Source organism: Bos grunniens, chromosome 13 (assembly GCF_055505025.1).
Source record: "Bos grunniens cultivar Pamir isolate PY7600 chromosome 13, Bosgru_T2T1.0, whole genome shotgun sequence".
NCBI lineage: Eukaryota > Metazoa > Chordata > Mammalia > Artiodactyla > Bovidae > Bos > Bos grunniens.
The window spans coordinates 16,025,513-16,052,035 of NC_141177.1; the positions used below are offsets into that span (position 1 = coordinate 16,025,513).

Below are 26,523 nucleotides of genomic sequence, written 5' to 3' on the forward strand. Positions count from 1 at the left end.
GCCGCAGCGTCAACCACGGCGCGAGACTCCGCCCCCGACGCAGCGTGCGCTCCGCCTTCGCAAAGAACCGCGGCTGCCTCGAAGTCTCCGGTGTTCTTGCCCTTTAATCCCAACCGAGTTCTCACCAAACTCGCCGTCAGTAGCCCAGGCCTCCTTCGGGGATCGCTAGGCCACGCCCACCCTTTAACCTTGCTCCCAGCTTTCGACCTGTTACTACCCTTCGCGCTAGCCGGGACTCGGGCCAGCAAACCCCGCCCCGAATGCGTAAAGCCATCGGTCCCCGTCCGTTCCTTGCCTCCCGAACTAAGTTGAGCTCCGCGGGGCTCCGCCTTTCCGCCTAGCCACGCCCCATTTGCCTTCTGTCACCTTCTTTCACCGTTGACTCCTCCCCACGTCCACGTGATAACTTTGCCTTCGGTCAAGGAAAGAAACTCGGGGTTAGCTGACTGCTCGACTTCTTGACCAAGGAGTTCGCTACTCAGGCGTGTTCATTTTGTTCATTCATCAGGTCGTTCACTTATGATTTGTGCACTTCTCTGCAGGTGTGTTAGAAGGAAACATGGTGACTCAGACGGTAGAGAATCTGCCTGCAATGCAGGAGACCAAGGTTTGATCCCTGGGTCGGGAAGATCCCCTGGGGAAGGAATTGGCAACCCACTCCAGTATTCTTGTCTGGAGAATCTCACGGACAGAGCAGCCTGGCGGGCCACAGTCCACGAGAGCCATACACAAATGAGCGACTCTTTCTCTCTCTCTTTTTTTTTTTTTTTGCACATGTATTTTATAATACAATATAAAGTTTCCCAGGTGGCGCTAGTGGTGAAGAACCCACCTGCCAGTGCAGGAGACCTAAGAGGGTTTGGATCCCTGGTTTGGAAAGATCTCGGTAAGGAGGACATGGCAACCCACTCCAGTATTTTTGCCTGAAAAATCCCACGGACAGAGGAGCGTGGCGGGATACAGTCCATTGGGTCGCAAAGAGTCTGACACCACTGAAGTGATTTAGCACATAAAGTTTTAAAATAGATTTATTAACTCCCACAAGTCTATGGGACTTTTACCTTCTCACAGACCTCAAACACTGCAAAAAAAGACTGCTAAATGTTAATGTTAATGTATATATTCTCTTTTTCTCTTTTGTGGTATAATTCCCCTACATGGTCCTCTAGCTTGTTGTGATCTTGTGACTCAGTTTTGGCCTTTTGGCCAATGGGGGGGAAGGGCAGGGAGGAATGGAGGTGATGTCATCTGCCCCCTCCTCAGTTTTAGCTGTAAAAGGACTTGGGCTCCCTCTCCCCTGCCCCACTTCTCCCTTTCCACCAGGCAAGATAACAAGAATTAGAGCGCCTGCTTTGTACCCTCCCAGCTCTGGAGCACTTAATTTTGAGAGATAAAAGCAAGTAAATTATAAAAGGTTCAGTTCAGTCGCTCAGTTGTGTCCGACTCTTTGCGGCCCCATGGGCTGCAGCACACCAGGCTTCCCTGTCCATCACCAACTCCTGGAGCTTACTCAAACTCATGTCCATCGCGTCAGTGATGCTATCCAACCATCTCATCCTCTGTCCCCCCGCTTCTCCTCCACCTTCAATCTTTCCCAGCATCAGGGTCTTTTCCAATGAGTCGATTCTTCGCATCATATGGCCAAAGTATTGGAGTTTCAGCTTCAGCATCAGTCCTTCCAATGAACACTCAGGACTGATCTGCTTTAGGATTGACTGGTTGGATCTCCTTGCAGTCCAAAAAGTGGTTCTGTAATAAACATCCTTATGGAGAGATGAGACCCCCAAACATTCTCAGGAACGTCTAGGAACACTTCTAGGCCAAACAGGGAGCCAGTATAGCAGCAAAATCAGATGAAAGGTGTTGCATTCCAACATAAGTCATGATCTCACATCTGAAGGAATCCACCATTAAACAGAGAAAGCAGAGCAGAGCAGAACACAGAAGATTCAAGTGAATGTAAATTCAAGGACTACATCTTGAATTATACACCTGTGTATACTAATGTGGGAAAATCTCCAAGATACATTTTTAAAAGAAATGAGTGCAGTTTATAGAAACTCCCTTTAAGAAAGGTAGGAGGGGGGTGGAGTGTAGAAAATATATAGTATTTTGCTTGTATTTTCATGTGTGAATAGATAGACAAGAAACTAAGAGCTTGCCTGTAAAGAAAAAGGACAAGGTGAGTGGGTCAGGTGTGGGAGATCTTTTTCACTGCATACTTTTTCACTTAGTTTTGATTTTTTAATCTTGTAAAAGTATTACCGTTCCAGGAAAAAAAAAAAAAAAAGAGCACTATGTATAAAGGAGGTAGACTGGATTATTGCTCCCAGTTCTTCACTTCTCTGTAATGCCATGTGACTCTGTTGGGCCTCTCTCACTGTAGACATTGATATTGAACTTGGCCATGGGATTCACTTTTAGCCAGTGGACTATTAGCCAAATGTGATCTGAGCAGAGGCTTTACCTGTGCCTGTGTGGCTTAGACTGCCCTCTCATCATGAGTCATGAGAAGAACATGCTCTGAGTCTAAAGAGGATGAGAGAGACACATGGAGCAGATCCAGCACAAACTGCAGCCTGGAACTAATTCAGCCAACCTCCCTCCTAAAGTTGAGTTGTGACCCTCTTCACTTCCTGACTGGTGTCCTTGGAGCCCAGTTGACTCCTTTCTTCCCTCAAAGCCCCTAGAGTGGAAAACGTATGAGTCCCTGGGGTAGGGCTTGTCATTTAATAAAATACGTCCCTGATTAGCATCCTTCTATTGTTTGGGAGGAAGGGAGGCCCTGAAAGTATAGCACTAGAGAAAAGCAATCATTATGCACTGGGAAGGGAGGTGAGAGAGTATGGAGTGGCCGGGAGGCAAGAAGCATTGAGAATGCTGAAGGTGGAGAACCTTGTGAGCGCCGGCAGCTTTGCACTCTCAGCGCTGGGGGGCGCGGCAGAGCGGGCTCGGGACACGGTGGCGGCTTCCTCGCGAGGATAAGGATCTTGGTGGTTCCCAAGCCACCCAGCTGGATGGCGGTCCGAAGCGCCCGGAGCCAGGATTCGTCGTAAGAACAGACAGGAACTGATGGGGGGAGAGGATGGAGGGGACGGGTCCTGGGGGGGATTCCCTCGCTCCTCTCTTCGACTCCCGAATGAACCTTGCCGGCCCTTTCTGCCTCCTTCGAATTCGGATTGCGAGCTCACAGCGGACCCCTGCAGAAAACTCAGCTCTCTTCAGCTTCCACACATGCACTTTACTGTTGTGGGTTGGGGGAGGCAGAGATGGGTCTCATCTTTCATTTCTCCCGTAGGCCTGAATGCAGGCCTGGGGATGAGTGTTTTGCCCATGACGGGGCAGGGTTTCCCTTGGGGCGCCTAGGAGCTTGGCTCTCGGCCTCGGTCCTTCAGGGCCCAGGCGGGTGGAGGGGGGTGGGGCGGCGGGGGACGATTTAGGGGGGTGACCCGGGCTCCGGGGAGCTGAGCACAAAGCCCGGAGCTAGGATGCAGTGCAGCGGATCCAGGCGGGTCCGCGGAGGTGGCACCCGCTGTCCAGGGCGTGCTTAGTGTCTCATTTGTCCTTTCAAAGACGGGAAGGACGGAGCTGGTGCAGCGTGACGCTCCCACCCTCCCTTCCACTGCAGAAATCCGGGCTTTTTCTGAAGGCTATGGACCGAGCTCCGATTCAGAGAGCACCCAAGGGTGCGTGGACCCGCCGAGGAGCAGCGAAGGCGGGGCAAGCTTCCCCGGCCTGGGAGACGTCAGAAGGTGTAGGAGGACGGGAAACTGAGAATCCTCTGGCCAGCTCCGGGTTCCAGCTCGCGACAAGAGTGACAAAGGGGCATCGGGCGGATGATAGCAGGCATTTCAAATGGCCCGTTTAAATCCTCAGAGCCTCGGGCGGCCAAGGGAACCTAATTTTATCCCCCTTGCGCTCCCACTCCCTTTGGGTGGCTGCGGAACCAGGGCAGTGCGCAGTTACCTCTGTCGCAGGCACGCGCTCATGGATGGTCTGCACACCGAGGTAAACACACACATTCATCAAGGCTCTTCACCACCACCGCCCCCCGCCCCCCGCCCCGCTCCCCGGGATATCCCGTAGGCTGCTCTCGCTTGCTCAGCGGCACACACTCACCCACGCCTGTCGTAGCGGGCAGGGAGAAATGGTCACCGTGCATTTTCCCCGTGCGCCCTTTGCTCCTGGAGAAATCGTTCTAAACGAGGCCTCTGCCTTGATGGGAAAGACCTAAAACCTCCAGCATGGCTTCTCTCTCAGTGAGTACGGCCCAGCAGTCCTCAGCACGCAGAACTCATCTGTAGAGTCTAACCAGGACCCATTCCCATCTTTCCCAAGACTGACGCCATGGACGCGAGGGCTGCGCCTGGAGTAGGATCTAACAGGATCCTCTGGGTATTTTAAGTAAACATTCTCAGGCTGCTCAAAAAAAGGGGAGGCTGGAACATAAAGCGCTGTGCTTGGTGAATCTAAACAGGCGCACCTCTTCACTGTGGCTATGTAAACTCCACACAGAGGGGACTGAGGGGGGATTCTGCAGGGTGAGAGACGCGTGAGAGGCCAGGTTGGTTCCCACCCTGGGAAATACACAAGAGCCCTGCTGATTTCCTTTACAACCTGTAAGTCCTACTGTGGATTTCAGAGTCCTTGTCTATTGCCCTTCTCTCCTTTTCTAGACTAAGCTCCAGGAGGGCAGAGCTGGGTTTGTTTCTCCAGGACGCCAGCACAGTCCTCATCTGTGGTGAGCTGTCTATACACATTTGTTGAAAACCCTGTAGGGCTTTTGTTGTTGTTTAACTGCTAGGTGGTGCCTGACTCTTTGTGACCCCATGGACTGTAGCCTGCCAGGCTCCTCTGTCCATGGGATTTCCCAGGCTAGAATACTGGAGTGGGTTGCCATTTCCTTCTCCAGGGGATCTTCCCCACCCAGGCATCCAGCCTGCCTCTCCTACATTGGCAGGTGAATTCTCTACCAATGGGCCACCAGGGAAGTCCTTTTGTACACAGAAAAAAACTTTTAAAAAAAGGATCGGAAGTTGAGAACATCCACCAAATTCTCAGATGGACCCAACTCCCGGGAAGAGATTTGGGTTAAAAAAAAAAGCCTAGTCCTGGCGGCTGGGGACCAAGGTCACACGGAAACCGCGGGCGCACCGCCTGCTCCTCGGCCTGAGTCCCCCAAGCACCTAGAGTGCCGCCCCCTCCTCTCCCGGGACTCTTTCTCTACAGCTGGCTCTTTGCCCCCAGTTGCTTCACCTGGGAGGGCCAGAGCCCGGATTCCCGCGCGTTCGAAAATGCAGAACTGAGCCAGGGCCACGAGCGCCTTTGTTTCTTCTTTATTTGCGGATATAATTATGCACCGCACTCTAAATTAGAGATAGATTTTTTTTCTGATATACATTTCACCTTATTCATCACGAGCACACCACACGCACAGTAGAACAGTTCCACAACCTGATAAATTGCGCAGGATGAGTCTGGATTCCTGAAAACCGCAGGCAAGCCAGCCCCGCCGCGGCTCCTCGCCTCGCCGCTTGGCTGAAGGAAATTCGCCCACCCGAAACGGATTTCCCGGCCAGCCTTTCCCGCTGCGGGGTTGAAATGTCTCCGGAATGGGAAGCGCTCTTGCTGGAAATGGCCGGACGCTGCAGATTCCGAGCACTGATGGCTGTGAAATGTCCCCCCCAAGGTCAAGTTTCCGCGTCAGCGAGCTGCGCCCCCTCTCCCTCCCTTCCCACCCCTTCCCTCGGTGACAGGGACCAAAGTGTCGGGGCCCCTACTGGAAGGACAGAAAACCTTGCCCGCAGATGCTCCCCCCGCCTCCTCCGAAACCAGGGTGTTTTGTGGAAAAGAAAGGACAACAGAAACGCAGACGCGATGGATGGTGGATCCCTAGCCCCTCCCACCCCCAACCCGCAGAATCAGAAACTAGGAACCAGAGATGTTGACGGCTTGGCTTCCCAAGCGCGGCGGCAGCGGGGCTCACGGGGTTGGTGGGGGTAGGGTGGGTGGGGAGCGAGGAGAGAGCGGGAGCGCGGCCGCGGCTCGCCCCCGCGCGCCCTAGTCCTCGGCGTTGGTTCGGTAGGCCTCAATGAGGCCCTCCAGAGAGTGCACGAAGCCGGACACGCTGCAGATGCCGCCGATGACGAAGATGGCGACGTCGAAGAAGACCTGGTGCCACAGCAGCTTGCGCCAGAGCAGGCGCAGGTGGAAGAGGCTGGGCAGCAGGAAGCAGAGGCCGGCGCCCGTGAGGCTGCCGGTGAGGCCCATGAGCAGCGCGAAGTGTGGAACGTAGATGGCCATGAGCAGCGTGAAGACCACCAGCGCGCAGCGCAGCGTCAGCCCCCACGACTTGAGGCGCCCATCGCCGCCGTAGCAGGCGGGGAAGAAGGCGCGGCTGCCTTCCTGGAAAAGCGACTTCTCCAGCACCTCGACAGCAGCGAAGAAGGGCAAGGGGTAGGACAGCAGCGCCTTGGCCACCAGGAAGATGTTGACCACGGCGCGGATGGACCCGGGCAGGTTATCCGTGATGACCTCCTTGGTCTCATCGGCCCAGGTGAGGTAGGCGACGAGCGCGAAGAGGCCTTTGAGCACGCAGGCGGCGATGTGCGTCCAGTTCATCATGCAGTGGAACTCGCTCGGCTGCTGCATGTTGCCCTCCAGCGAAGGCAGGAAAATCTGCGACGTGTAGCTGAACACGATGATGCCGATGGAGATGGGAAACTTCTTGACGTCGATATAAAACTTGACCTTCTCCCAGGCCCAGTCGCGCGCCCGCGACAGGCAGTAGGCAATGACCAGAATGTTGATGACGAAGTGGGCCAGTGTGCACAGCAGGCTGAACTTGGACACGGCCTTGAGGTTCTTAAGGAAGGCGCAAGGCAGCAGTACCGCCGTGGCGATGATGGACCAGGACTTCTGAGACACGGGCAGCCCCGGGAAGCTGTTGTACATGAGGTTGCCGCTCACCACCACGTACAGGATGCAAGTCATCACCAGCTCGATGATCTGCGCCACGTTCACCACGCGGCCGCCCAGCGTGGGGAAGCGCGGGGCGCAGCAGGCGTTGGCAATGGCCACGTACGAGTCCCGCACGCGCACCACCTCGCCATCCTCGTTCTCCTCGTACAGGCAGGCGATGAGGATCTTGCCGGTGTAGCAGCACACCACGGCGGCGAAGATGATAAGGAACAATCCCAGGTAGCCGCCGTGCAGGATGGCGTAGGGCAGGCCCAGCACGAACATACCCTGCGGAGCGAAGAAGCAACCAAACCCGGGCGCTAAGAGGAGGCAGGTCTCGGCGGAGGAGGGTCTAGGGGAGTGGGTTAAGGGTGTCGCCGGAAGGGAGCGCTAAGGAAGTGCGAACGGGGCCTAAGCCTCTGAGAGAAGAGGTTAAGGGTAGGCTGGAATGAGGGTGTAGAGCAGCCGGAAGGGGGAACGTGGGCGTTGAGTCAGAGATGGCGAGGGACGGAACCGAGAAGAGGTATGCTTAGTGGCTGGGAACTGGAGAGCGGGCTGAGTTGGGGCGGGGGGTGTCAAGCTATAAAGACGGAAGGGTAGGAGGAGATACCTGCGGGTAGTTCGCTAGAAGGCGAGTAGGGGCTGGAGGGGGTGTGCCCGGAAAAGGGCAAGGAGAAAGGTAGAGAGCGGGGCCTGGGCCACTCGGAAAAGGGGGCACGGAATCTAAGGTGGGGCTGGAATGGGGTGCACAGAAGCTAAGGAGGGAAATGCAGGGGCCGAAGGGCCAAACCAAAGAAGAAAAATGTAAAAGCAGCAGCGGGAGGGAAAGGAGTCGGGGGAGGGAGGGAGAGGGGCTGAGCGTGAGGCCAGCTTCAGCGGGGCGGGAAGGGAGGGAAAGAGAGGTTGCCTGCGAAGGGTTTCGGGTGGGGTGAGGCCAGGGGGCGCGGGGGCAGGGAGGCAGGGTAGGGTAGTCTTAGGGCCAGGCCGGAATTGGGGCGCAGAGACGGATCCCTAAGGAAGGGAACTGAGGGGTGGAGGCGGGCAGGATGAGGGGCCTGCGGGGATAGCGCGAGCGCTGGGTCGAAGGCGGAATCAAGCGGGAGTCGAGAACCAGAAGCTGCGGGATGGGGCGGGCAGAGCTGTGGAAGGAAGGTTTAGAATCCACATGGGGAAGCAAAGCTAACGAAATCCAGGGCTCCCGAGGCTTGCAGGCCTCCAGCTTCCCACCCTGGCCTCCCACCAGGCCAACCGAACGAGCCCTTTAAAGATGCCCCAGGTGGAGGCGCGAGCAGCAGCCGAAGCTGGTGCGGTCCCCGGTCCCTGATTGCGCTTGGCCGTCCTGCCCGGCCCTGGAGTGGGAGGCGTCTTGGGTTGGGTCACTTATTGAGCGGGGCCCCTAAGAGTCCCGCGGAGCCCGGGTCCCTAAGTAACCCCATCTGGGCCTCCAACTCCTGGGAAACCCACGTTCTGCGCCCCAGCAACCGTGAGCTCCGGGGACGCCGAGGATAGGGCTTGGGCTGCAAAGCCGCAGGGCCCGGGGACGCCTGGGGCCGAGGCCTCCTGTGCCCCGCGAGCTGCGGCCTGCCCGCCTTCGTCGGCGCCCGGGGTCGTTGTGCAGATTGCAAACCCGCTCCGGGTGGAGACCGGCGCCGCCTGGTGGGGACTGAGGGTTGACCGTAGGGGTGGCAGGGTAACTACCAGAGGAGGTTCAGAGCGTCTGGAGGCGGCTCTGCCAGGGTCACACGCGGAGGAGCTGGTCGCCTTTTTGTGGTCGCCAGGAAACAGGGATTTCGGCAGAGAGGGGTGAGTCTGTGGGCAGGTAGCGCTGGGGCACCAAAGACCATGCTGTGCTTGTGTGGTCACAGGTATGTGTTTGTGTGTGTGTGCATGTTTGTGAATACCTGTTTGTCCCCGACAGGACTGCACCTGAGACAGCGGGTGGATCCTGTATACATGAATCTGTGCGTGTGTGTGTTATGTTTAAATAGGTTTGTGTGTGTGCCCCTGGTATGTAGAGGTATGTGTTTCGGTGTGCGGGAGGTGTAGGGGTGTATGAAGGTGCATTTGAGGATAATCTTGTGGTCTATATATAGATGGATGTCGTGTGAACCTGTGACCTGCGTTTCTTCGTTGGGGAGGGGGGCTGTGGGTATGTGTGTCTATCTATGTACATGCGCGCTGTCTGTGCGCGTGTGTCGCGGGAGGAGACTCCCCGCTCAGCGATTCCCCCCTCTTCCTTTCTACCGAAAATGCAGCTGTGAATCCATTCCGGAGTCCCAGGCGACACTGTTCCTTCCTATCCTGATTTTCTTTCTCCCTCACCCCTCCCCACTCCCCCTCCTCCTGTTTCCCTCGCTTTTGCAGGGTCTCCCGGCAAGCATCTCTGACCGAACCTCAGCTTAGCCATCCCGCGGCCGAGGACGCGGGAGACGGGCCGGACCAGGGGGAGGACACACCGCCTGGGGGCGTAGATCCCCGCGCAGGGCTGAGAGGGATGGGAAAAGGCGAGATTCCGGGTACAGGATGGGGTCTTGAGGCTGAGATCTCCAAGGGACTCTGCTTCCGGCAGAGCCTGGTGCGCAGAACTGGGGGTGGGGGAGTCGGGGGAGGGGACAGGCAGAGCTGGGAATCCCGCGCTCACCTGGATAGCGTTGGTCACGTTCCAGCCTGCCTCCCATGCCGTGATCTTAGGTTTGTCGTGGCCTCCGAACTCGCCACCAGCTCCTAGGGACTGGTCCTTGGAGCCCGAGGGCGGCAGGGGCGCGCCACCGCCGCGCTGGTAATGGATGTCTCCCTCGACGGGTGGTTCGGCGCCCTCGTCCCCGCAGGGCTCGCCCTCGCTTTTCAGGATGTCCATCTGCAAGCCCTGACGGTGCTCAAAGTCGAGGTCGTCGCAATGCGCGAAGCCCACCGCTTCCTCGTCGGTGGCCGCCTGAAAACCCATCCTGGCGAACATGCCGCTCACCTTGGCCTGGGACTTGTTGGACACGGATGTGGCCACATTGGACAGCTTGCTGCGGAGCAGGGTGGCCATGGCGGCGGTGGGGCCCGAGGAGAGGACACCAGGGACCGGGGACCCGGGGGACGCGCGGCCAGGCGGCGAGGGCCAGGGGGGTGCGAGGGCGCTATCTTCGCTCGCTCTCCCCGCGGCGCCCCGGGGCGCTCTGGCTCATGACCTCCTCCGCTGGCGTCTGAGGCTCGCTCGAGGCCGACCCGGCGGGCGGGCAGCGGGGCTGGCGGAGCGGCGGCGGCGAATGCACTGCGGAGCTGCCGCGGGGCGCGGGCTGGGCTGCGGAGGGCGGCGGCGGCGACGGCGGCGTCAGAGCCGCTACGCGAAGCTGGCGCGGCGCCCCCACCCGCGCGCAGCCCAAAGCGCTCCCGCCCCTCGGAGTCAGGCGGGGATGCGGGTAGGGGGGCTGGGGAGGGAGAAACCCCGGGAGGCAGGAGGCGTGAGGAGAGGGCAAGGAGAAGAGAAAGGGGGCACCAAGGGACTCCGGAGGACAGAGATGGGGACCGGAGAAGGGCGCCCACGGAAGGGAGCGGGAGGGAGCGCGCGAAGGAGGGGTGCGGGGGGCGGGGTGGGGGCCCGAGTGCTGCATTTCTGGGGGAGGTGCTAAACTCCGATCCTGGCCCTTCCCATCTCGCAGCCGCAGGGAGGGAGGGGGCCCGAGCGGGCAGATTCTCTCGGTCCCCTGTCCCTGGCTACCCCCTCCAGAGTCCGGGAGCCTTTCAGCCCCAGATCCTCTCGCCAAGGACTGGTCCAGATGCCCGGGAAGGCAGCAGGACAGTTACCTGTCTCCGGCAGCGCGGGCCGTCAGGGCATTGCTCTGTCTCCCTGGCACCCATCACTGGCATTTGGACCTGGTTGCAAGCTCCCCCTTGAAGGCAGAAGGGTGCGGCAGAAGTGGGGGGACCACTCTCAAGCAGGCTCAGCCCCGGCCTCGGTCCCTGGGGCTGTCTCCTCCCGTCCAAGGATGCCGAGATGGAACTGATTCTGCGGGTTGTTCGCCACCAGCCGTTCTCCAAACGTGCAGAATGAAGGCGAAAGGTTGACTGTTTGCTACTCTTTTCGTTTGGGAGTCTGGAAGGAGGCAGAACGGAAGGCACCTGTCGACAGCCTCGAGGCGGGTCTGCAAGTGCTGGCGCCGCGGAAAGGCGCAGCCAGTGCCTGGCACAGAAGAAAGAAGGACTCGCAGAGGGCCCAGGGGCAGAGGCGCGCGCTGCGATCCGACCCTGCTGGCCCCGTGGCCGCCGCGGGCGGTGCAAACCTAGACTGTTTCTGTTGAGTGGGTGGCATGTGTGTGCGCTCGAGAGTAGGAGACCCAGAGACAAAGACCACACGGTATCAGCTATTGCTCCGGGCCGGATCTGAGTGGACTCCGAGGGTGAGATTTGGTAACCGTGTTTATTCTGTGAACGTGTAGTCCTGCGCCTCATCTAAGCCCCTGTGTGCACAGAGCTTGTGTGCTGGATTGTATGTGTAGATGCATTCCCGAATGAGTTGCTTGCGTTTTTGCCTGTAGGAGTCCTTTTGTAGTCGTGTCTCCGTGCGGGTCCGCGGCTCCATGTGTTCCCAGCTGGGCTCCTGCCCCAGGACTCAAGCGGTAAACAGCAGCGTCAGCGACCTGGCCCTGGCAGCCGAGGTGGAGGAGAGCTAGTGGCTGTGACTGGGGGTAGGATGGGGAGAATTCGAAGGAAACGAAAAGAAAGGGGCTCCTAGTGAACCCCTTCCCAAAACCCAGGCTCTCTGAGAACCCCCGTCTCCGTCTCTCCTGCTGTATTTCTAGATTAGCTCACGTCAGCGCACAAGTAGGGCGGCCTGAGGGCTTTGACCAGTTGGAGCTGCCAGGGCAAGACAGGCTTCCCTCTACCCCCCTCCCTCTCCTCGCCCCCACCCTCAGCGCCTCACAGCCTCTGAGACTCTCCTCTCCAGATAGGGAACCTCCACCACATTGGGCAGAGATGTTGTAATCCCTTCTAGGGACCCTCTTAAATACCCCCTTCCCCAAGATCCTGCCTGGCAGAAACCAAGACAGAAATTGTCAGTCTGTCCTAACCTGAAGCATCCTTCCAGCCACTGTGACAAGAAAACCTTTCCACAGAGCCCTCTCCCAAACCCAGATCCTCCAAACAATGATGGGACTCAGAACAAAGACAGGACAGAGGTCCTTCCCGCTAAACAGAGATTCACTCCTCCAAGGAGGCTTTAAAGAAAAAAAAAAAAATTCTGATCTCCTATCCCAGGAATTCACCCGATACAAAGACCCTCCCCACTTCCAACCCCAGATGCTGGAGAGAGAGAGAGAGAATCTTTTACCTACAGATTATTAGAGACAAAAATCTATATCACCTAATCCTCATCACTCCCTTTTCTGTTCTTGGTGAAATTCTTTAGTTGCACAGATGATCCAGGGAGGGACTTGAGTCCCCTAGTACAGTCTTCCACTCCATACATGCTCAGACCTGAAGATGGTCATTAATGCCTTCTTTGACAAGTGAATCAATAACATCTATGCATCAGTTCAGTTCTGTTCAGTTGCTCAGTAGTGTCCAGCTCCTTGCAACCCCATGGATTGAAGTATACCAGATTTCCCTGTCCATCACTGACTCCCAGAGCTTGCTCAAACTCATGTCCATTGAGTCAGTGATGCCATCCAACCATCTCATCCTCTGTTGCATGTCTCATGCATTAGTTGGGCATTGCCAATTCGTGTGTGGATTTTATGAGGGTCCAGAGTGCTTATTCTCTCTTTCCTTTTATCTGGTGATGTTCACTGTTGTAGGACCCAAGGTGAAGTTCTCTTAGTAGTGAGAAGCGGGACTCATTCATTCACTCATTTATTCATTGATTCAGCTAACCTTCTTGAAGCCCTACTGTGTGTGTGAGAGATTCTCTTCCAGATGAAGATGATACAGGCATGGCCCTGTCACTACTCCTAACCCTAGTTCTTGGGTCCGGGTGGGGAGAACCTCAGTGAGAACTCAGGCCAATCACCCTCTCTGTACTGTTTTAAACCACCCCTGAAACATCCCAAACAAGCCTCACTTTCTTTCTCATTGTACAGACAAGCCAACCCAGGCTCAACAGGAAGGTGTCCCGATCAAGGTCACACAGAGTCTAGGTTAGAGCTGGGCTAAGATATAGGAGCTCTGATGCTCCACTGTGCTTCCCCTCCATGATCTCATCTTGTCCTTCCATGCCCTCTCCCTGTTTGTTTGGTGTTTGGCCACCCCACTGTCCAGAGAGACACAATTCAAAATTAGACTCCAGTCCTTCCCGCTGCAATCAAATGCCAGCCATTGGGGGAGGAATGCCTCTGTTTCCCTCCTCTCCTGCTGTTGGCAGTAAATGCGGGCTGAAGGCTGGTGTGGCAAGCTCCTGAACAGCCCATCCCTTATGGCAGAATCCTGCTCCATCATGTGCTAGCCGTGTGACATCAGATGACTCACTTAACATCTCCTAGCTTCCATTTGGTCATCACTAAAATGTGAAAATAGCAACAGACTCCTAGAGTTCTTGAGGGGGAGTCAACAAGATTGTGTATATAAAATTATCAGCATGTGCTAAGGGCACAATACGTGGTAGCGATTATTTTATTATTGTTGTTGTTATTACTATAACCTGGTGGCCATTTTTCATTGTTTGGGAGGAAAGTGAGTGTACAACAAGAAAAAGCCTTGTGATTGGGGCTGAGTCAAAGTGAGCTGAATGCACTCCTTCTGGCTTTGCCTCGCCTCCCTGTCCTCACCCCTTCCGGTCCTGGGCTGACCTTCAGGGAAAGGGATGAAGGACAGGAGGAGGGCAAAGGGCAGGGGGCCTGGCAGGCAGCCTCAGGAGACCACCAGGATGACCTACCTAGCTCGTTATGAGCCAGCCTGTGCTCTAGTGAAGCTGTCGGCCTCCAGATTCTTCCACTAGCTCCTCTAGGGCCACTTTCAAGAGAGGAATTTGCCGCCACTTGGCCCCCTGAGTTGAAACACAGCACACACATACACACATCTGCTCACACACAGAGTGTGACAAGCCAGTTGACAGATGCACTAAGAAATGAGGACCAACACACAGACTCAAGTACATCAGTAGATTCACACAGATTGACGGAGCAACACACACAGGTCAGACACCGGCCAGCACATCCACACGCTGATAGACACCCAGACACAGGAACACACACACACACACAGATTCACAGCGACCAATGAATTGTCAGGCACCCACAGAAGCAAGAATACCCCCATGTGATCACTGAAGGGGAAAAGAGGAGAGAACAAAGAGAGGAACGGGGCAGAGGAGACATAAAAAGGAAAATGCTAGAAGAGGCAGCAGGGAGACAGAGCAGGACACGCCAGGCAGTGGCAGCAGCCAGTGGGGCACAAAAGAGACAGAGATGCCACAGGCTTCCTCTTGGCCAATGTCAGAACCTAGTTCTGTGACTAAGACAATGGGGTGGGGAGGGGGGGTGAGGGAGCAGGAACAGTCCCTGTTGTCTGTCCTGGGAGTGGGGGTGGGGGCTCCCCTCCCAGGGCCACATAAGGTCCCACCCTCTGGGGGGACTTAGGCTGCCCGAGAGGGCGCAGTGAGGGACTCCCAGGACCCCCGCCAAGTTCTGTGAACTGTATTCTGAATCAGTCCCACCACCTGGAGCCCAGGGCGGGGGTCCCTCTCCCATCATGAGATTTTTTTTTCTATTTTTGATGATTTTGGTACCCAAAGGGTTAAACACCTGGCTAGCACAGATGGAGGACACTTTGGGGGGAATAAATGGGGTTAAATAGAATCGAGCTTATCTCCCGGAGCAGGCAGCACCATGGGGGTGGGGCATGGAGCCCTTGAATTAATGGCCTGGAAAGCCAACATCATGAGCATCATTTCGGGGCTGAATGATTACAGACAGACCCCCTCCTTTTCCTTTTTCAGAGTATAGACGGTTGTGAGCCTTTTCCTGCCAAAGGGGCAGCCACTGACTCTATAAATCACCCTCTCCCCTTCCCCCCCCCACCCCCCCCCCGCCCCGCCGTCAAGCTGGGGCATTGGCTTGAGAAAGTCATGCCAGTCTTGCCTCAAACCAGTATCAAATTTCCTGATGCTGTGTCCATGGGCACCAGGGCTGAGAGGGGGCCTCAAGGCTGAGGGCTCCAAGTGGGCAATCCCTACCCAGAACAAAGACCCCAATTCTTCTCCCTTCGGTGAGACAAATCAGGGGCACTGTGGATGGTGAAGATGCTATCTCTGCTGGCTCAGGGTAAAACATATTAAAATATATTAAATGATTTTTTAAATGCTGGCATTTTTCCTTGCGGAAATAGAAAGCATCTCATCTCTGGAGGCATGCAGGCAGAGGCTGGATGTCCTCTTCGAGAGCAAGTGGAGTCCAGCCTCAGGGCAAGAGAGGCTGGATTCCATGACCTCTGGCCTTCCAGGTTTGTGCCTTTGTGTGGATGGTTCTGAGAAGAGACCAGGGAGCAGGGGACACTGGGGACCCAGCCTGGCCTGGCCTTGAAACCAGAAGAAGCTGCCTGTAACTGAAAAAGGAGCCCTGGATCGGACTTGGTGGGTTAGACCAAGAGTTCCTGCCGTTATGAGAACATAGTTTTCTATCACATTGGGAAGCAGGAAGAATGGTGACCTCATTCCCCACTGGGTCCCCAGTGCACAGCAGACGCTCAATAAACGTATGGGTTGGATTCCATCCACATCCCAAACCATTCCCCCACCCTGAACTTTTAGGATAATTGGTTAAGAAAACACATCCAGCTCTGAAGTCTGAGTTCTGTAGCTCTGCTAAATGGATTCCTCTTTTATGCTTACATCACCCTCTACATAGTTGAAGGTCAGTCATACGTAGACACATATGAGAATGATTTTTGTACAGAGAGGGTTTGGGGTACACACCTATATTCAAGGACTCTTTGCAAGACCTCTCAGCAACCTTGGGCATACTTGGGTCACCAGTTATAACTGGGAGAGACGGCTGAGGTGGAGGCTGTGACTCCAGTGAGCCTTGCTGCTAGGCCCCTGGACTCCAGGAGTGCAAAGGTGCTGTGGGTCTGACCTGGACCTTCAGACCTGTTGGTGCAGAGCTAACCTTTAGTGAGTGCTCTTTGCCTGCCAGGCATTGTTGAAAGCACTCTGGGGATTGTCTCCTTAAATGCCCACAATCCTTAGGTTCAGCGGCTGTCATCTTCAGAGGTTTCAGGTAGGAACCACAGGGTTGGACATGGGGAGATGGTGCTGGTTGGGCACAGGCAGGGAAAGGGGGAAGGTTGGAAGGATGGTGGGAGTGGGAGATGTTAGACTTAGGGAGCCAGGGGAATTGGGGATGAGCCTTGCTTAGAAGGATCAATACTGGTCAAAACCTTCCCTCACCCAGATAACCCATTTCCCTGAGTGATATGAACCAAACTGTGTCCTCTCATAATTCATTATGTTGAAACCCTAACCCCCAAAGTGACTATTTGGAGATAGATCTCTATGGAAGTAAGTAAGGTTAGATGAGGTCATAAGGGTGGGGCCCTGATAAAACAGGATTGGTGACCTTATAAGAAGCGGTACCAGAACTTAGTTGCTCTTTCTGCCATATGAGTACTGTGAGAAGGTGGCCAGCTATAGACCAGGAAGAGAGTCTTCACCGGAAATCAACCCTGCCAGATCTTTTTTTTTTTTTTTAATATTTATTTATTTGGCTGCATCGGGTCTTTGTTGCAGCACTCCAGCTTCTCTAGTTGCAGCTTGAGGGCTCCAGAGTGCATGGGCTCAGTAGTTGCAGCACACAGGCTTAGTTGCCATGAGACATGTGGGATCTTAATTCCCCGACCAGGGATCAAACCCACGTCCTCTGCATTGGAAGGCAGATTCTTAACCACTGCACCACCAGGAAAGTCCCAACCCTGCCACATCTTAATCTGAGACTTCCAGCCTTCAGATGGTGAGAAAATAAATGGTTGTTGTGTAAGCCACCCAGTCTGTTGTATTTTGTTATGTTGCTCAAGCTAAGACACTGAGGGACCTGCCAGCCCCTGGCTAGCACTAGTTCAGTGGCCTAAGATTTTTCTAGGTCACAGCCTCCTTGAACATCTGATGAGGCTGAAGATCTTCTCTCTAGAGACACACACAAAATGTGGCATGGAGTTTTAAATCCTCTATAGCCCACTCATGATGGCTCTATGACCTCCAGCCTAAGGGCTCACTCTAGGAGTTTCTTTTCCGGTTCTGCTGAGAGCTGGAGTCAGGTGAGACATCAACATTAATAGTTAGCCAATGCTTATTCCATGCCAGGTTCTAGGATGAGTTGCTTTGTCTGTGTTTCTCACTGTTGCCTTATAGCATCTCTATGAGCTTGGGTTGGTTTCATTACAGAGGAGGATGCTGGCATACAGAGAAGTTAAGTAACTTGCCCAATATCTCACAGCTAGGGAGTGGATCCAGAATTCAAATCCAGAACCAGAGCTGATCTTATAATGTCTACTCTCTAGGTGAGTCCACCAGGAAGGGCTCAGGCCTTGGACTCCGGGGAGGGATTGAAGTCCAGATGTGGCTCCCACTGGCCAAGCAGATCTCCATGTCTGCTCTTGGGCCTGCTCCCTTCACTGACAGATGTATATGTCTTCTCTAGCCACATTCATCTTCCTCCCAACCACCCAGGCATCTTCTCTGGGACAGGGAGTCGGGGGAGGCACAGTGCAGGCATATAGTAGGTACTCAGAAGAACTTGCACACTTCACAAAAGTCTGGGTGGCCTTTGAGGGCTAGGCCCTGCGTCCTGGGCTTTCCAGTCCCAAGAGCGCATGTTTCTTCCTCCACAGGATGGCTTAGCCTAGCACGGCTGATAAGGGCTCCTGGGATATTGCTTCTTACCCTGGGATGTATGGACTCTCACCCAGAATTGATGGATTTTATGTTGTGTTATTTTACATCTAAACAATCTACCAGCAGATTCTAGATCCCCAGGATGACCAAATAATGCTTTAATTGTCATAGGCCTTATGACAAAACGACAGAGGAGGACCAAATGCTGCAGCATACAGAACCATATTCCCTGTGCAAGTGGCGATTTAATTTCAGCAAGGCATCATCCATCACGTGAAATTAATCGTGTCATTTTGAAATTTCTGATTTTGTAGCTTTGTTCGTGTCACATGGCTACACTGTGCTTGCTTTTCCAGTTGTATAACGCTAAAAGGATAAGGATTTATACCCAGCATTATGTTTGTGCATATTTCAGTAAAATCATAATAAAGATAATTTGTCAACTGTTGGGCAGGGGCTGTGATTTTTTTCCCCCTTTAAAAGCAGCTCGTGTATTAGACAAGTGTGAGAAGCGTGCGTTTAATTCATTCTGACCAAGTAGAAAATAAGCTTCACACGTTGATGCCCCCCCCACCACAACCCTTGTCACCTGGACGGGTCCCCATCCTCGGCTCAGCTCCCCCACTGCTGCCTTCGAGGGGAAATATGACAGCGTAATGAACAGTGGTACGACGTGCTATAAAAAGGCAATTAAGGGAACTATTGGATTGGGACAAGCCAGCGTGACCTGGTTAATAGCTCTGAGCGGAGCTGGGCTGTGGGGAGGGGGAGGGAAGGGGGGAAGGGGCTTGCTGTTTTACTGTGAAGGGCTGAGCTGAGCTGCTGCCCACTGCCTGCCAGGTACCCAGGGAACCCACGACGAACAGGTCCAGAGACAGCCCAAGGGGGAGCTCAGCTCCAGAGTCCCCTCTGCCACTCCTGGCTGAGTGACCCAGGCAGACGACTCAGGGTCCCTGAGTTTCAGTTTACTCCTCTGTTAAATGGGAATAAAAATGATTGTCCTAGAAGGATTGGGAGCAAGGAGTAGAACATTCATTGTTTAACTGGTCAGCGCTCAGAGCTGCATACAGAGTCCAGAGGAAGATGAGCAAGAGGCGTTTGCTTTGTGTTCAAGTAGGATCTTCAATACAAGACCGTGTGTGTGTGTGTGTGTGTGTGTGTGTGTGTGCGCGCGCGCGCCCGTGCACACGCACGTGCACGCGTGTGTGTTCTGATCGGTTCACCCAGGCTCTCTACTCTCCACGGGATGTGAGTTCTTGATCGGATCTCCTGGAGTCACCCACACAGTCTTCCATCATGAGGTCACCCCTCATCCCCTTTGGACCTCTCTCATCTTCTCAGCGCCAAAGTCCCTGTTCTCCCCACCTGCCCCTTTAGGATGGAGACAGAAACACTTTCTGCCCCTCCCAGTACCCGTTTCGCCCTACCTCGCAGTGTTGGTGGAAGGATTAACAAGACCGCACATTAAAAGTAGCTAGGGAAGCACCTGGCGCACAGTATGTGCTTGATGAAAGCGAGCTATTCTCATAAATCAACTATATTTCAATAACAAAATTTTAAAAACTTATCCAAAGAAAGTGAGCTATTCTTGTGGTCACAATGAGCAAAGCTCTAGGTTTATATTTAACACCTCGTACAGTGCCTGACACAGAGTGAAAGGCGCTCAGTCGTGTCCGACTGTTTGCGACCCCATGGACTGTACAGACCATGGAATTCTCCAGGCCAGAATACTGGAGTGGGTAGCTGTTCCCTTCTCCAGGGGATCTTCCCAACCCAGGAATCGAAACCAGGTCTCCTGCATTGCAGCCGGATTCTTTAACAACTGAGCTATCAGGGAAGCCCCTGACACATAGTGCTGAATAAATGTTGGTCGACTGAATTAATTAATGAAACCCTACTTGGTCCCATTATATACAATCTATGATTGGACACTAACCCCTCTCAGAGCCTCAGTTACTCATTAGTCAAAGAAGGATGTGATCCTGCCCTCTAGCCAGATGCCTTGCAGATTGTCAGGTCCTGCCCACTGCAGGAACTGGTTCTATTCACTTCCATACCCACCCCTGCTCCTCTATGCTTGGCACCTGGATTTCTGAGAGCCTGGGGGCTCAGCCCCCCAGCACATGCATTTATCCTAAAATAGGAGACCAGCACACACATCGGTCTGCCTGGTCCCCCTCCCCCTCCCCACAGCTTCAGATGGAAGTGGGGCTGAGAGCCAGCCAGCGACAAAGGAGCAATCAAGAGTCATTATGGCTTATTTAGGGTGGGCTTAGTGATTGGATGAGAAGCCCCAGCTCGCTCCTCACTCAAGAGGAAGAAGGTCTGAGCAAGGCAGCTGGAAACCAGCCCCTCAGCTAATTCTTTCCAGCACCCAGCCCCAAGGCGGGCTGTGAGAGACAGGAGGGTCCCTGAAGGAAGCCTTGTCCTTTAGGTAGGCAGTGACTATCCCCACCCCCTAAGCCTATGCACAAGCATCCCCTGAGCTGAAGATTGCACCTGTGTGATGCTAACCCGGAAGAGTTCTAAAGCTAAGTCTGGCCATCTATCCTCCAACCACATTTACGATGAAGTCCAAACTCCCTCCCTTGCACTCACAGCCAAGAAGACCCTGTGTGTCCTGACCCCAGCCTGCCTTAGCATCTTCCTGTCCAGCAGTAAAACTGGATCTCTGACCAGGGAGTGGCCTCTTTCCCACCCCGAGTCCCACTGTTACTCTCATTTCTGTGGTTCAGAACCCACACTGACAGGCAGGTAGTGCGTGCTAAGTCGCTTCAGTCATGTCTGACTCTGTGCAACCCTATGGACCATAGCCTGCCAGGCTCCTCTGTCCATGGGATTCTCCAGCAAGAGTACTGGATGGGTTGCCATTTTCTCCTCCCGGGGATCTTCCTGACCCCGGGATTGAACTCATATCTCTTATGCCTCTTGCACTGATGGGCAAGTTCTTTACCATTAGCCCCACATGGGAAGCCCAGAAGGCAGGCAGGGCCACCTGCAAATCCAATCTTCACTTTGAAAGTGTGGCCAGGAGATTCACTTAACCTAACAGAACCTCAGCATCCTCACCATCAATAACCAGGTCCTCCTCCCAGGGTGGCAGAGAGATTACATTAGAGGAGATAAAGCATCTAAAATGTCTCACATGTATTACACCCTTCATGAATATTAGCTTGTATTATTTACTGTGCTTTCTTAGGTCACTGCTTAGATGTCGCCTCAAAACCGTCCTGACAGGCACTACCAAGCGAGTATGCCCAGCATCCCTGGCACCCAAGCCCTGATACAGGAGGAGGTGAGGCTGGATCTCAGGCTGCCCAATCTGTACTTCAGCGGGACCTGTCTTTTCCTCCCAGCCCCTGGACCATTGTCCAGACTGTACTCCCTGCTGGAATGCTTTCCGCTCTCCTAGTCTCGCAAGCCTGTCTTGTCCCAGGGGTTTTCTAAGCCCACCCTGCTCAAAACAGTACAAAGAAAATAGAATTTGCCCTTCTGTACCACACAGACAGATTGCCTGTTAGGGTGTGTATTTGAGCTGGGTCTTTACTCTCTTAAGTGATAGCAACTAATTTTCAACTGTGTATTGTTCTGAATAAAGAAAATTATCCATTAAAAAGAATAGCAGCTACCACTTAACTGAGGCCTGCCTTTTTCCATCTAATGTGCAAAGAATTATCTCATAAAATAGAACATCTCATTAAATGTAGTTTCTCATTTATCCTCAGCCTCAGCCACTAGTTAATCTAAAGGGGTGTTCCTGGGAGGATGCTGGGGCCTCAGGTAATTCTGGAAGAACCGGAAGCAGCATGGCCTCAGAGGAGCTGGGACCAGGGTCCCCTCTGTTCCTTACTTCTGTTTCCTTAACGCGTCACCTTTTTTTTCTTCCGTGTCGAGGGAACACAACTGCCAGCAGCTCCCAAGCCTCTCACGTCATAGCTGTCACCACCAGAGGTGGACCAGCTGTCTGGCAGCTCAAGCGTCTGCCTGGTTTGTAGGGTTACTGCAAGGTTTAAATAAGACCATGTGCATTAAAGTCCCATCCCTTCTAGTAAATACTCAGTAAATGGTGGCTGTGATTAATGTTGTTATTATTACCAGCTTTGATCATGTTCAGCCTAAGAGTACATGACACTTACAGGTGGAGATGTGAGGCTGGATCCCATAGGCAATCCATCCTTGGAACAGACCTTTTCTGAAAAGGGCATTTGTTCACACCAGAGACCACGGCCCAGACCCAGCCTGTCACCGCTGCCAGGGGGATGACATCACGGCAGGGGCTTTAGGGCAGGACTCAAAGGATGGGGCTCTCCACAAGCCTGCTGGAGGCCTCCCTCTGGCCCTGATCTTGGCAGCTGCAGACCAAGACAGGGGTTTTTCTCCTAGGGACTCACAGGCTGGGCTACTTTGTCTGTTAAATGAAGGTCACTAAGGGACTTCCCTGGTGCTCCAGTGGCTAAGGCTCCACGCTCCCATTTCAAGGGGTCTAGGTTTGATCCCTGGTTGGGGAACTAGATCCCTCAGTCACAACTAAGAGACTGCATGTTGCAATGAAAAATCCCTCATGCCTCAACTAAGACCTGGTGAGGCCAGATAAATAAATAAATGCTAAAAAAAAAAAAGAAGGTCCCTGAAAGGCAAGGAGCCTCCTCCATGCAGAGGTGTAAAAGTCAAATGAATGTGCTCACCAAAGTGCCTCCTGTAGAGGATGTCCATCCATGTTAGAAATTCATAGGCCTGTTTGAGGCAGGAGGTCCTCTCTGCAGGGTCTCTGAGTCTAGATTCTGTAGACAGGGAGAGATCCTTGTGCCTGAACAACACCCAAGGCCCTCAGAGTGGGGCCAGTCAGCCCCAGCCTTTGGCCTCCTCCCTCTGGCTCCTGAATCAATGCTGCCCTCGGGTGCAGATGCTACAGGTCATGCCCCATCCCACCTGCCGCCCTCCCATCCCTGCCACCCCCACATCCCACCCTTGCTCTGTTCCCCCAGTGGGCCTTCCATGGTTGACGCTGTGTAAAAGCATTGAGGCGACCTCCACACTGGGCTATTAGTAACCCTGACACCAGGGGGGGTGCTCCCTGCCCCTGGAGATCAGAGAGGGTGCCTACCTGAGTCCACGCCTGGTTGGCGCAAGAATCTCAACAAGAAATTGGATCATTCGATGTTTCTTGGCGGGTGGGTATGGAGAGGAAAGGTGGGGAAGGCAGGGACAGTGAGGTTTCCTTCTTTTTGTTCCTTGGTCTCTTGTAATCAGGCCCTTCCCCATTTCCCCTTCCTGCCCCTCCTCTAAGCTGGCCTCTGACCGTCCCCCCCAACCCCCCTGCCCCGCCAAGAATTCTTTCCTGCCATCTGTCCCATTGCCATCATGGAGGATGCAGAGGCTACAAGAGAGATGTGGAATTTAAGGAAATGATTCTGGAAAGCTCAGGGCTCCAGGGAATTCACCTAATGCTTTCTGGGCCAAGATCAATAGGTTAGGGGATGTCTAAGTCCTTAATTAAGCTAAGTCCCTGAGAATATGAGTTGTAAATAGGTATTAACTAAGCATTCTTTTTTCTCCAAACAAGAGGGCCACTCTCACTTAGCATTTTATTGGAGTGGATATTTCCTGTTTTGTTTTCCTTTCTTGGTTTAGTTTCTGTTAACATGGTTGAGAAAAAATATATAAAATGTATACAATGAAAAGTCTCCTCTAACACCTGTTTCCCATCCACCCGCCTTCTGATTCTCCCCAACTACTATTACTGGTTTCTTCCCATTTGCCTACACCACAAGTGGAAATATACAAACAAGTACAAATATATTTTCTTATTGTTCTTTTTTCCTTTTTTAGTCACACAAGAGGTAGTGCACTGTTATGCCTTTTGGGTTTATTATTATTTTTTTGCCTAATTTATCTTTGGAGATCTTTCACATCAGAATAGAGAAGCTACTTAACATTCTGAAGGAGCTAAAAATAGCGTTCTCTAATTATTTTTCCTTCTTTCTTTTCTTTATATTCTACCGCTTCCCGCAAATAGATATGTCATGTTCATTCACCATTTATTCAGTGCTCACCAATCTCCTGCTCTATTCTGGGGCCCATGCAAGATGCCGGGGCAGCAGAAATGAATTAGCCCAGACTCCCTTCCTCAGGGCTCAGAGGCTTGGGGGAGCCAAGTCACCGCCAGCAAGCTGTGAGTTGGGGGCGGGGGCAGTCCCTGGCTCACTTTAGTTTGTGTTAGTTGATCAGTTGTGTCTGACTCTTTGTGACCCCATGGACTGTAGCTCACAAGGCTCCTCTGTCCGTGGGATTCTCCCGGCAAGAATACTGGAGTGGGTAGCCATTCCCTTCTCTAGGGATCTTCCCAACTCAGGGATTGAACCAGTGTTTCTTGCATTGCAGGAAGACTCTTTACCGTCTGAGCCACCAGAGACGCCCTTACTTTAGTTACTGACTTGTCCTTTGTAGGACAGTGATATGGACTGGGTCTTTCCCTTTCTTACCTTTCCTACACCATGCCCACACATCCACCAATCTGCTTTTATGGAGGGCTGGGGGAGTCAATTTTCCCTATTCTGGGGCAACAATTTTTCAACTAGTTTGGGAGGGAAGATTTCTAAGAATCTCTAGCAAGGGTGTGTGTGTGTCTGAGTTTTATAAAAGCAAATTCATCATCAGAATTTACATTGTTCCTCTGGAAATTCCCACTATATTTTTAATACAAAGCACAGAAAATAATAACCAACTGAGATGTTGGCTAGTAAGGGACAGAGAAGGCAGGGTATTAAGATTACAAATGTGCCTGAGATTTTGTGTGAATGAAAAGTTCCTTAGTGGAACATCCTTGTGTTTGCCATCTGCCTGGGATGCAAATAGTATGTGTTATGATCCACTTTATGCCTCTGGTGCATTTACTATTTTAAAGTTATGATAGAACAACGATATAATAGCAGCTATCTCCCAAAGCCACATGCCTACCATTTATTAAACGCTTCACATGGAACACTGTCCTAGTAACCCTAGGACAGTGAGGTGAGTATGACCATCATCACTGCATTGACGAGAAAACTGAGGAACAGAGAAGTTCAGTAACTCCCCTGGGCCAAATGAATAGTCAGGGACCTGAGTGGGTCTTTCCTCCATCCACTACATTATCTCACCTCCTGAGAGTCCATTTCACTTCTCTGGGTCGCAACTTTTCTCATCTGTAAAATAGGGATAAAAAATTACATCAAAAGACTGACTTGATGATTTAAAGGGATCATATTTGTAAAGTATGTAGGACCCTCCCCAACACATTGCTATGGATATGACCTGAGATGAATGTCAATGACACTCCTATACTCAGGCTGCTAGGAAGGGCCTACTTCTTCTTTTTTTTTAATATTTATGTGTTTATTTTTGGCTGGACTGGGTCTTCATTGCTGGGCACAGGCTTTCTCTAGTTGCAACACGCGGGGCTACTCTTTGTTGAGGTAGTAGGCTTCTCATTGCAGTGGCTTCTCTTGCTGCAGAGCACAGGCACGTGGGCTCAGTAGCTACTGTTCTAGGGCTTAGTTTTCCCGTGTCATGTGGAATTTTCCTGGACCAGGGATCGAACCCATGTCCCCTGCCCTGGCAGGCAGATTCTTATCCACTGGACCACCAGGGAGGTTTAGGGAGGGCCCTCTTCTGAGTGGGGCCCTGGGAAGATTGTGTTGCAGCTGAAAGTCAGGGGAAGGTGAGGGATGGGGTGCCAGGGGAAGCTCATTGATTTGATAAACTCCCCTCTGCATCTCAGCCCCTTCCCTGGCTCCCCTGGAGCTTATCCTCTGCTGAGCAGGGCCAGGGTCCCTCTGGGCAGGAGAGTCTGTTTTGGTCCCGTTTCCATTACACACTTGGCTGAGCAGAGGCGGAGAGGAGCCAGTGGCCGCCAGGCAGTAATTAATTGCCTATTTGCACTCCTGCTGTCACCTAGATGGAGGATGCAGGGCAGTTCCTGCCTGGGCCTGGGCGGGTTGACGGCTGAGAGACGAGTGTCCCTCTTCTTCTGGCCTCTGCTGTCCCCTCTGAATCCATGCCCAGGCCATTTGGGAAGGAACCATGGCAGAGGAGAGGTGCCTTCTGTCCTCTGAGATACATATGTAAATGGAATCTAGAAAGACGGTACCGACGTTCCTATGTACAGGGTAGTAAAGGAGTGTGCTGTGCATGCTAAGTCACTTTAGTCATATGCAACTCTTTGCAACCCTATGGACTGTAGCCTGCTGGGCTCCTCTATCCATGGGATTCTCCAGGCAAGAATATTGGAGTGGATTGCCAAGCCCTCCTCCAGGGGATCTTCTTCACCCAGGGATCGAACCCACATCTCTTATGTCTCCTGAATTGACAGGTGGGTTCTTTACCACTAGCGCCACTTGGGAAGCCCTGCAGCAAAGGAGACAGACATGAAGAACAGATTTTTGGACTCAGTGGGAGAAGGAGAGGGTGGGATGATTTGAGAGAAAAGCATTGAAACATATACATTACCATATGTAAAATAGATAACCAGTGCGAGTTCGGTGCTTGAAGCCGGGCATCCAAAGCCCATTCTGTGTGACAACCTGGGGGGATAGGGTGGGGAGGGAGGTGGGAGGGGGTTCAGGAGGGAGCGGACATGTGTACTTGTGGCCAATTCATACTGATGTAAGGCAAAACCACAATATTGTAATTATCTTCCAATTTAAATAAATAAATTTTAAAAATATTTAAGCAGAAAAGAAAAAAAAAAAAAGCCTTGTGGTCCTGGTCAGTGGTAC

At 53.1% G+C, this 26,523-nt stretch overlaps 2 protein-coding genes across 3 annotated transcripts in view; both read right to left on the bottom strand.

Annotated features, from left to right (window-relative positions):
• Nucleotides 1–5,314: 5,314 nt before the first annotated feature.
• Nucleotides 5,315–11,041, bottom strand: SLC32A1 (solute carrier family 32 member 1). Its single transcript, XM_086331887.1, has 3 exons — nt 10,753–11,041; nt 9,602–10,249; nt 5,315–7,248 (listed from the first exon to the last, which is right to left on the bottom strand). The coding sequence occupies exons 2-3, from the start codon at nt 9,992–9,994 to the stop codon at nt 6,061–6,063; spliced, it is 1,581 nt and encodes a 526-aa protein (XP_086188013.1). The 5' UTR covers nt 9,995–10,249; nt 10,753–11,041; the 3' UTR covers nt 5,315–6,060.
• Nucleotides 11,042–11,346: 305 nt separating this feature from the next.
• The window catches only part of ADIG (adipogenin), a 76,670-nt gene continuing 61,493 nt past the window's right edge, over nt 11,347–26,523 (bottom strand). Inside the window, exons 3-4 of one of the 2 annotated variants that reach the window (XR_015139060.1) lie at nt 24,907–24,951; nt 11,347–11,627 (exon numbers count right to left, since the gene is read on the bottom strand). The gene's annotated coding sequence lies outside the window, so the exon portion shown is untranslated. Of the gene's footprint in view, nt 11,628–24,814; nt 24,952–26,523 lie in introns of those variants that run through there. The other variant, XM_086331891.1, reaches the window with a different exon arrangement.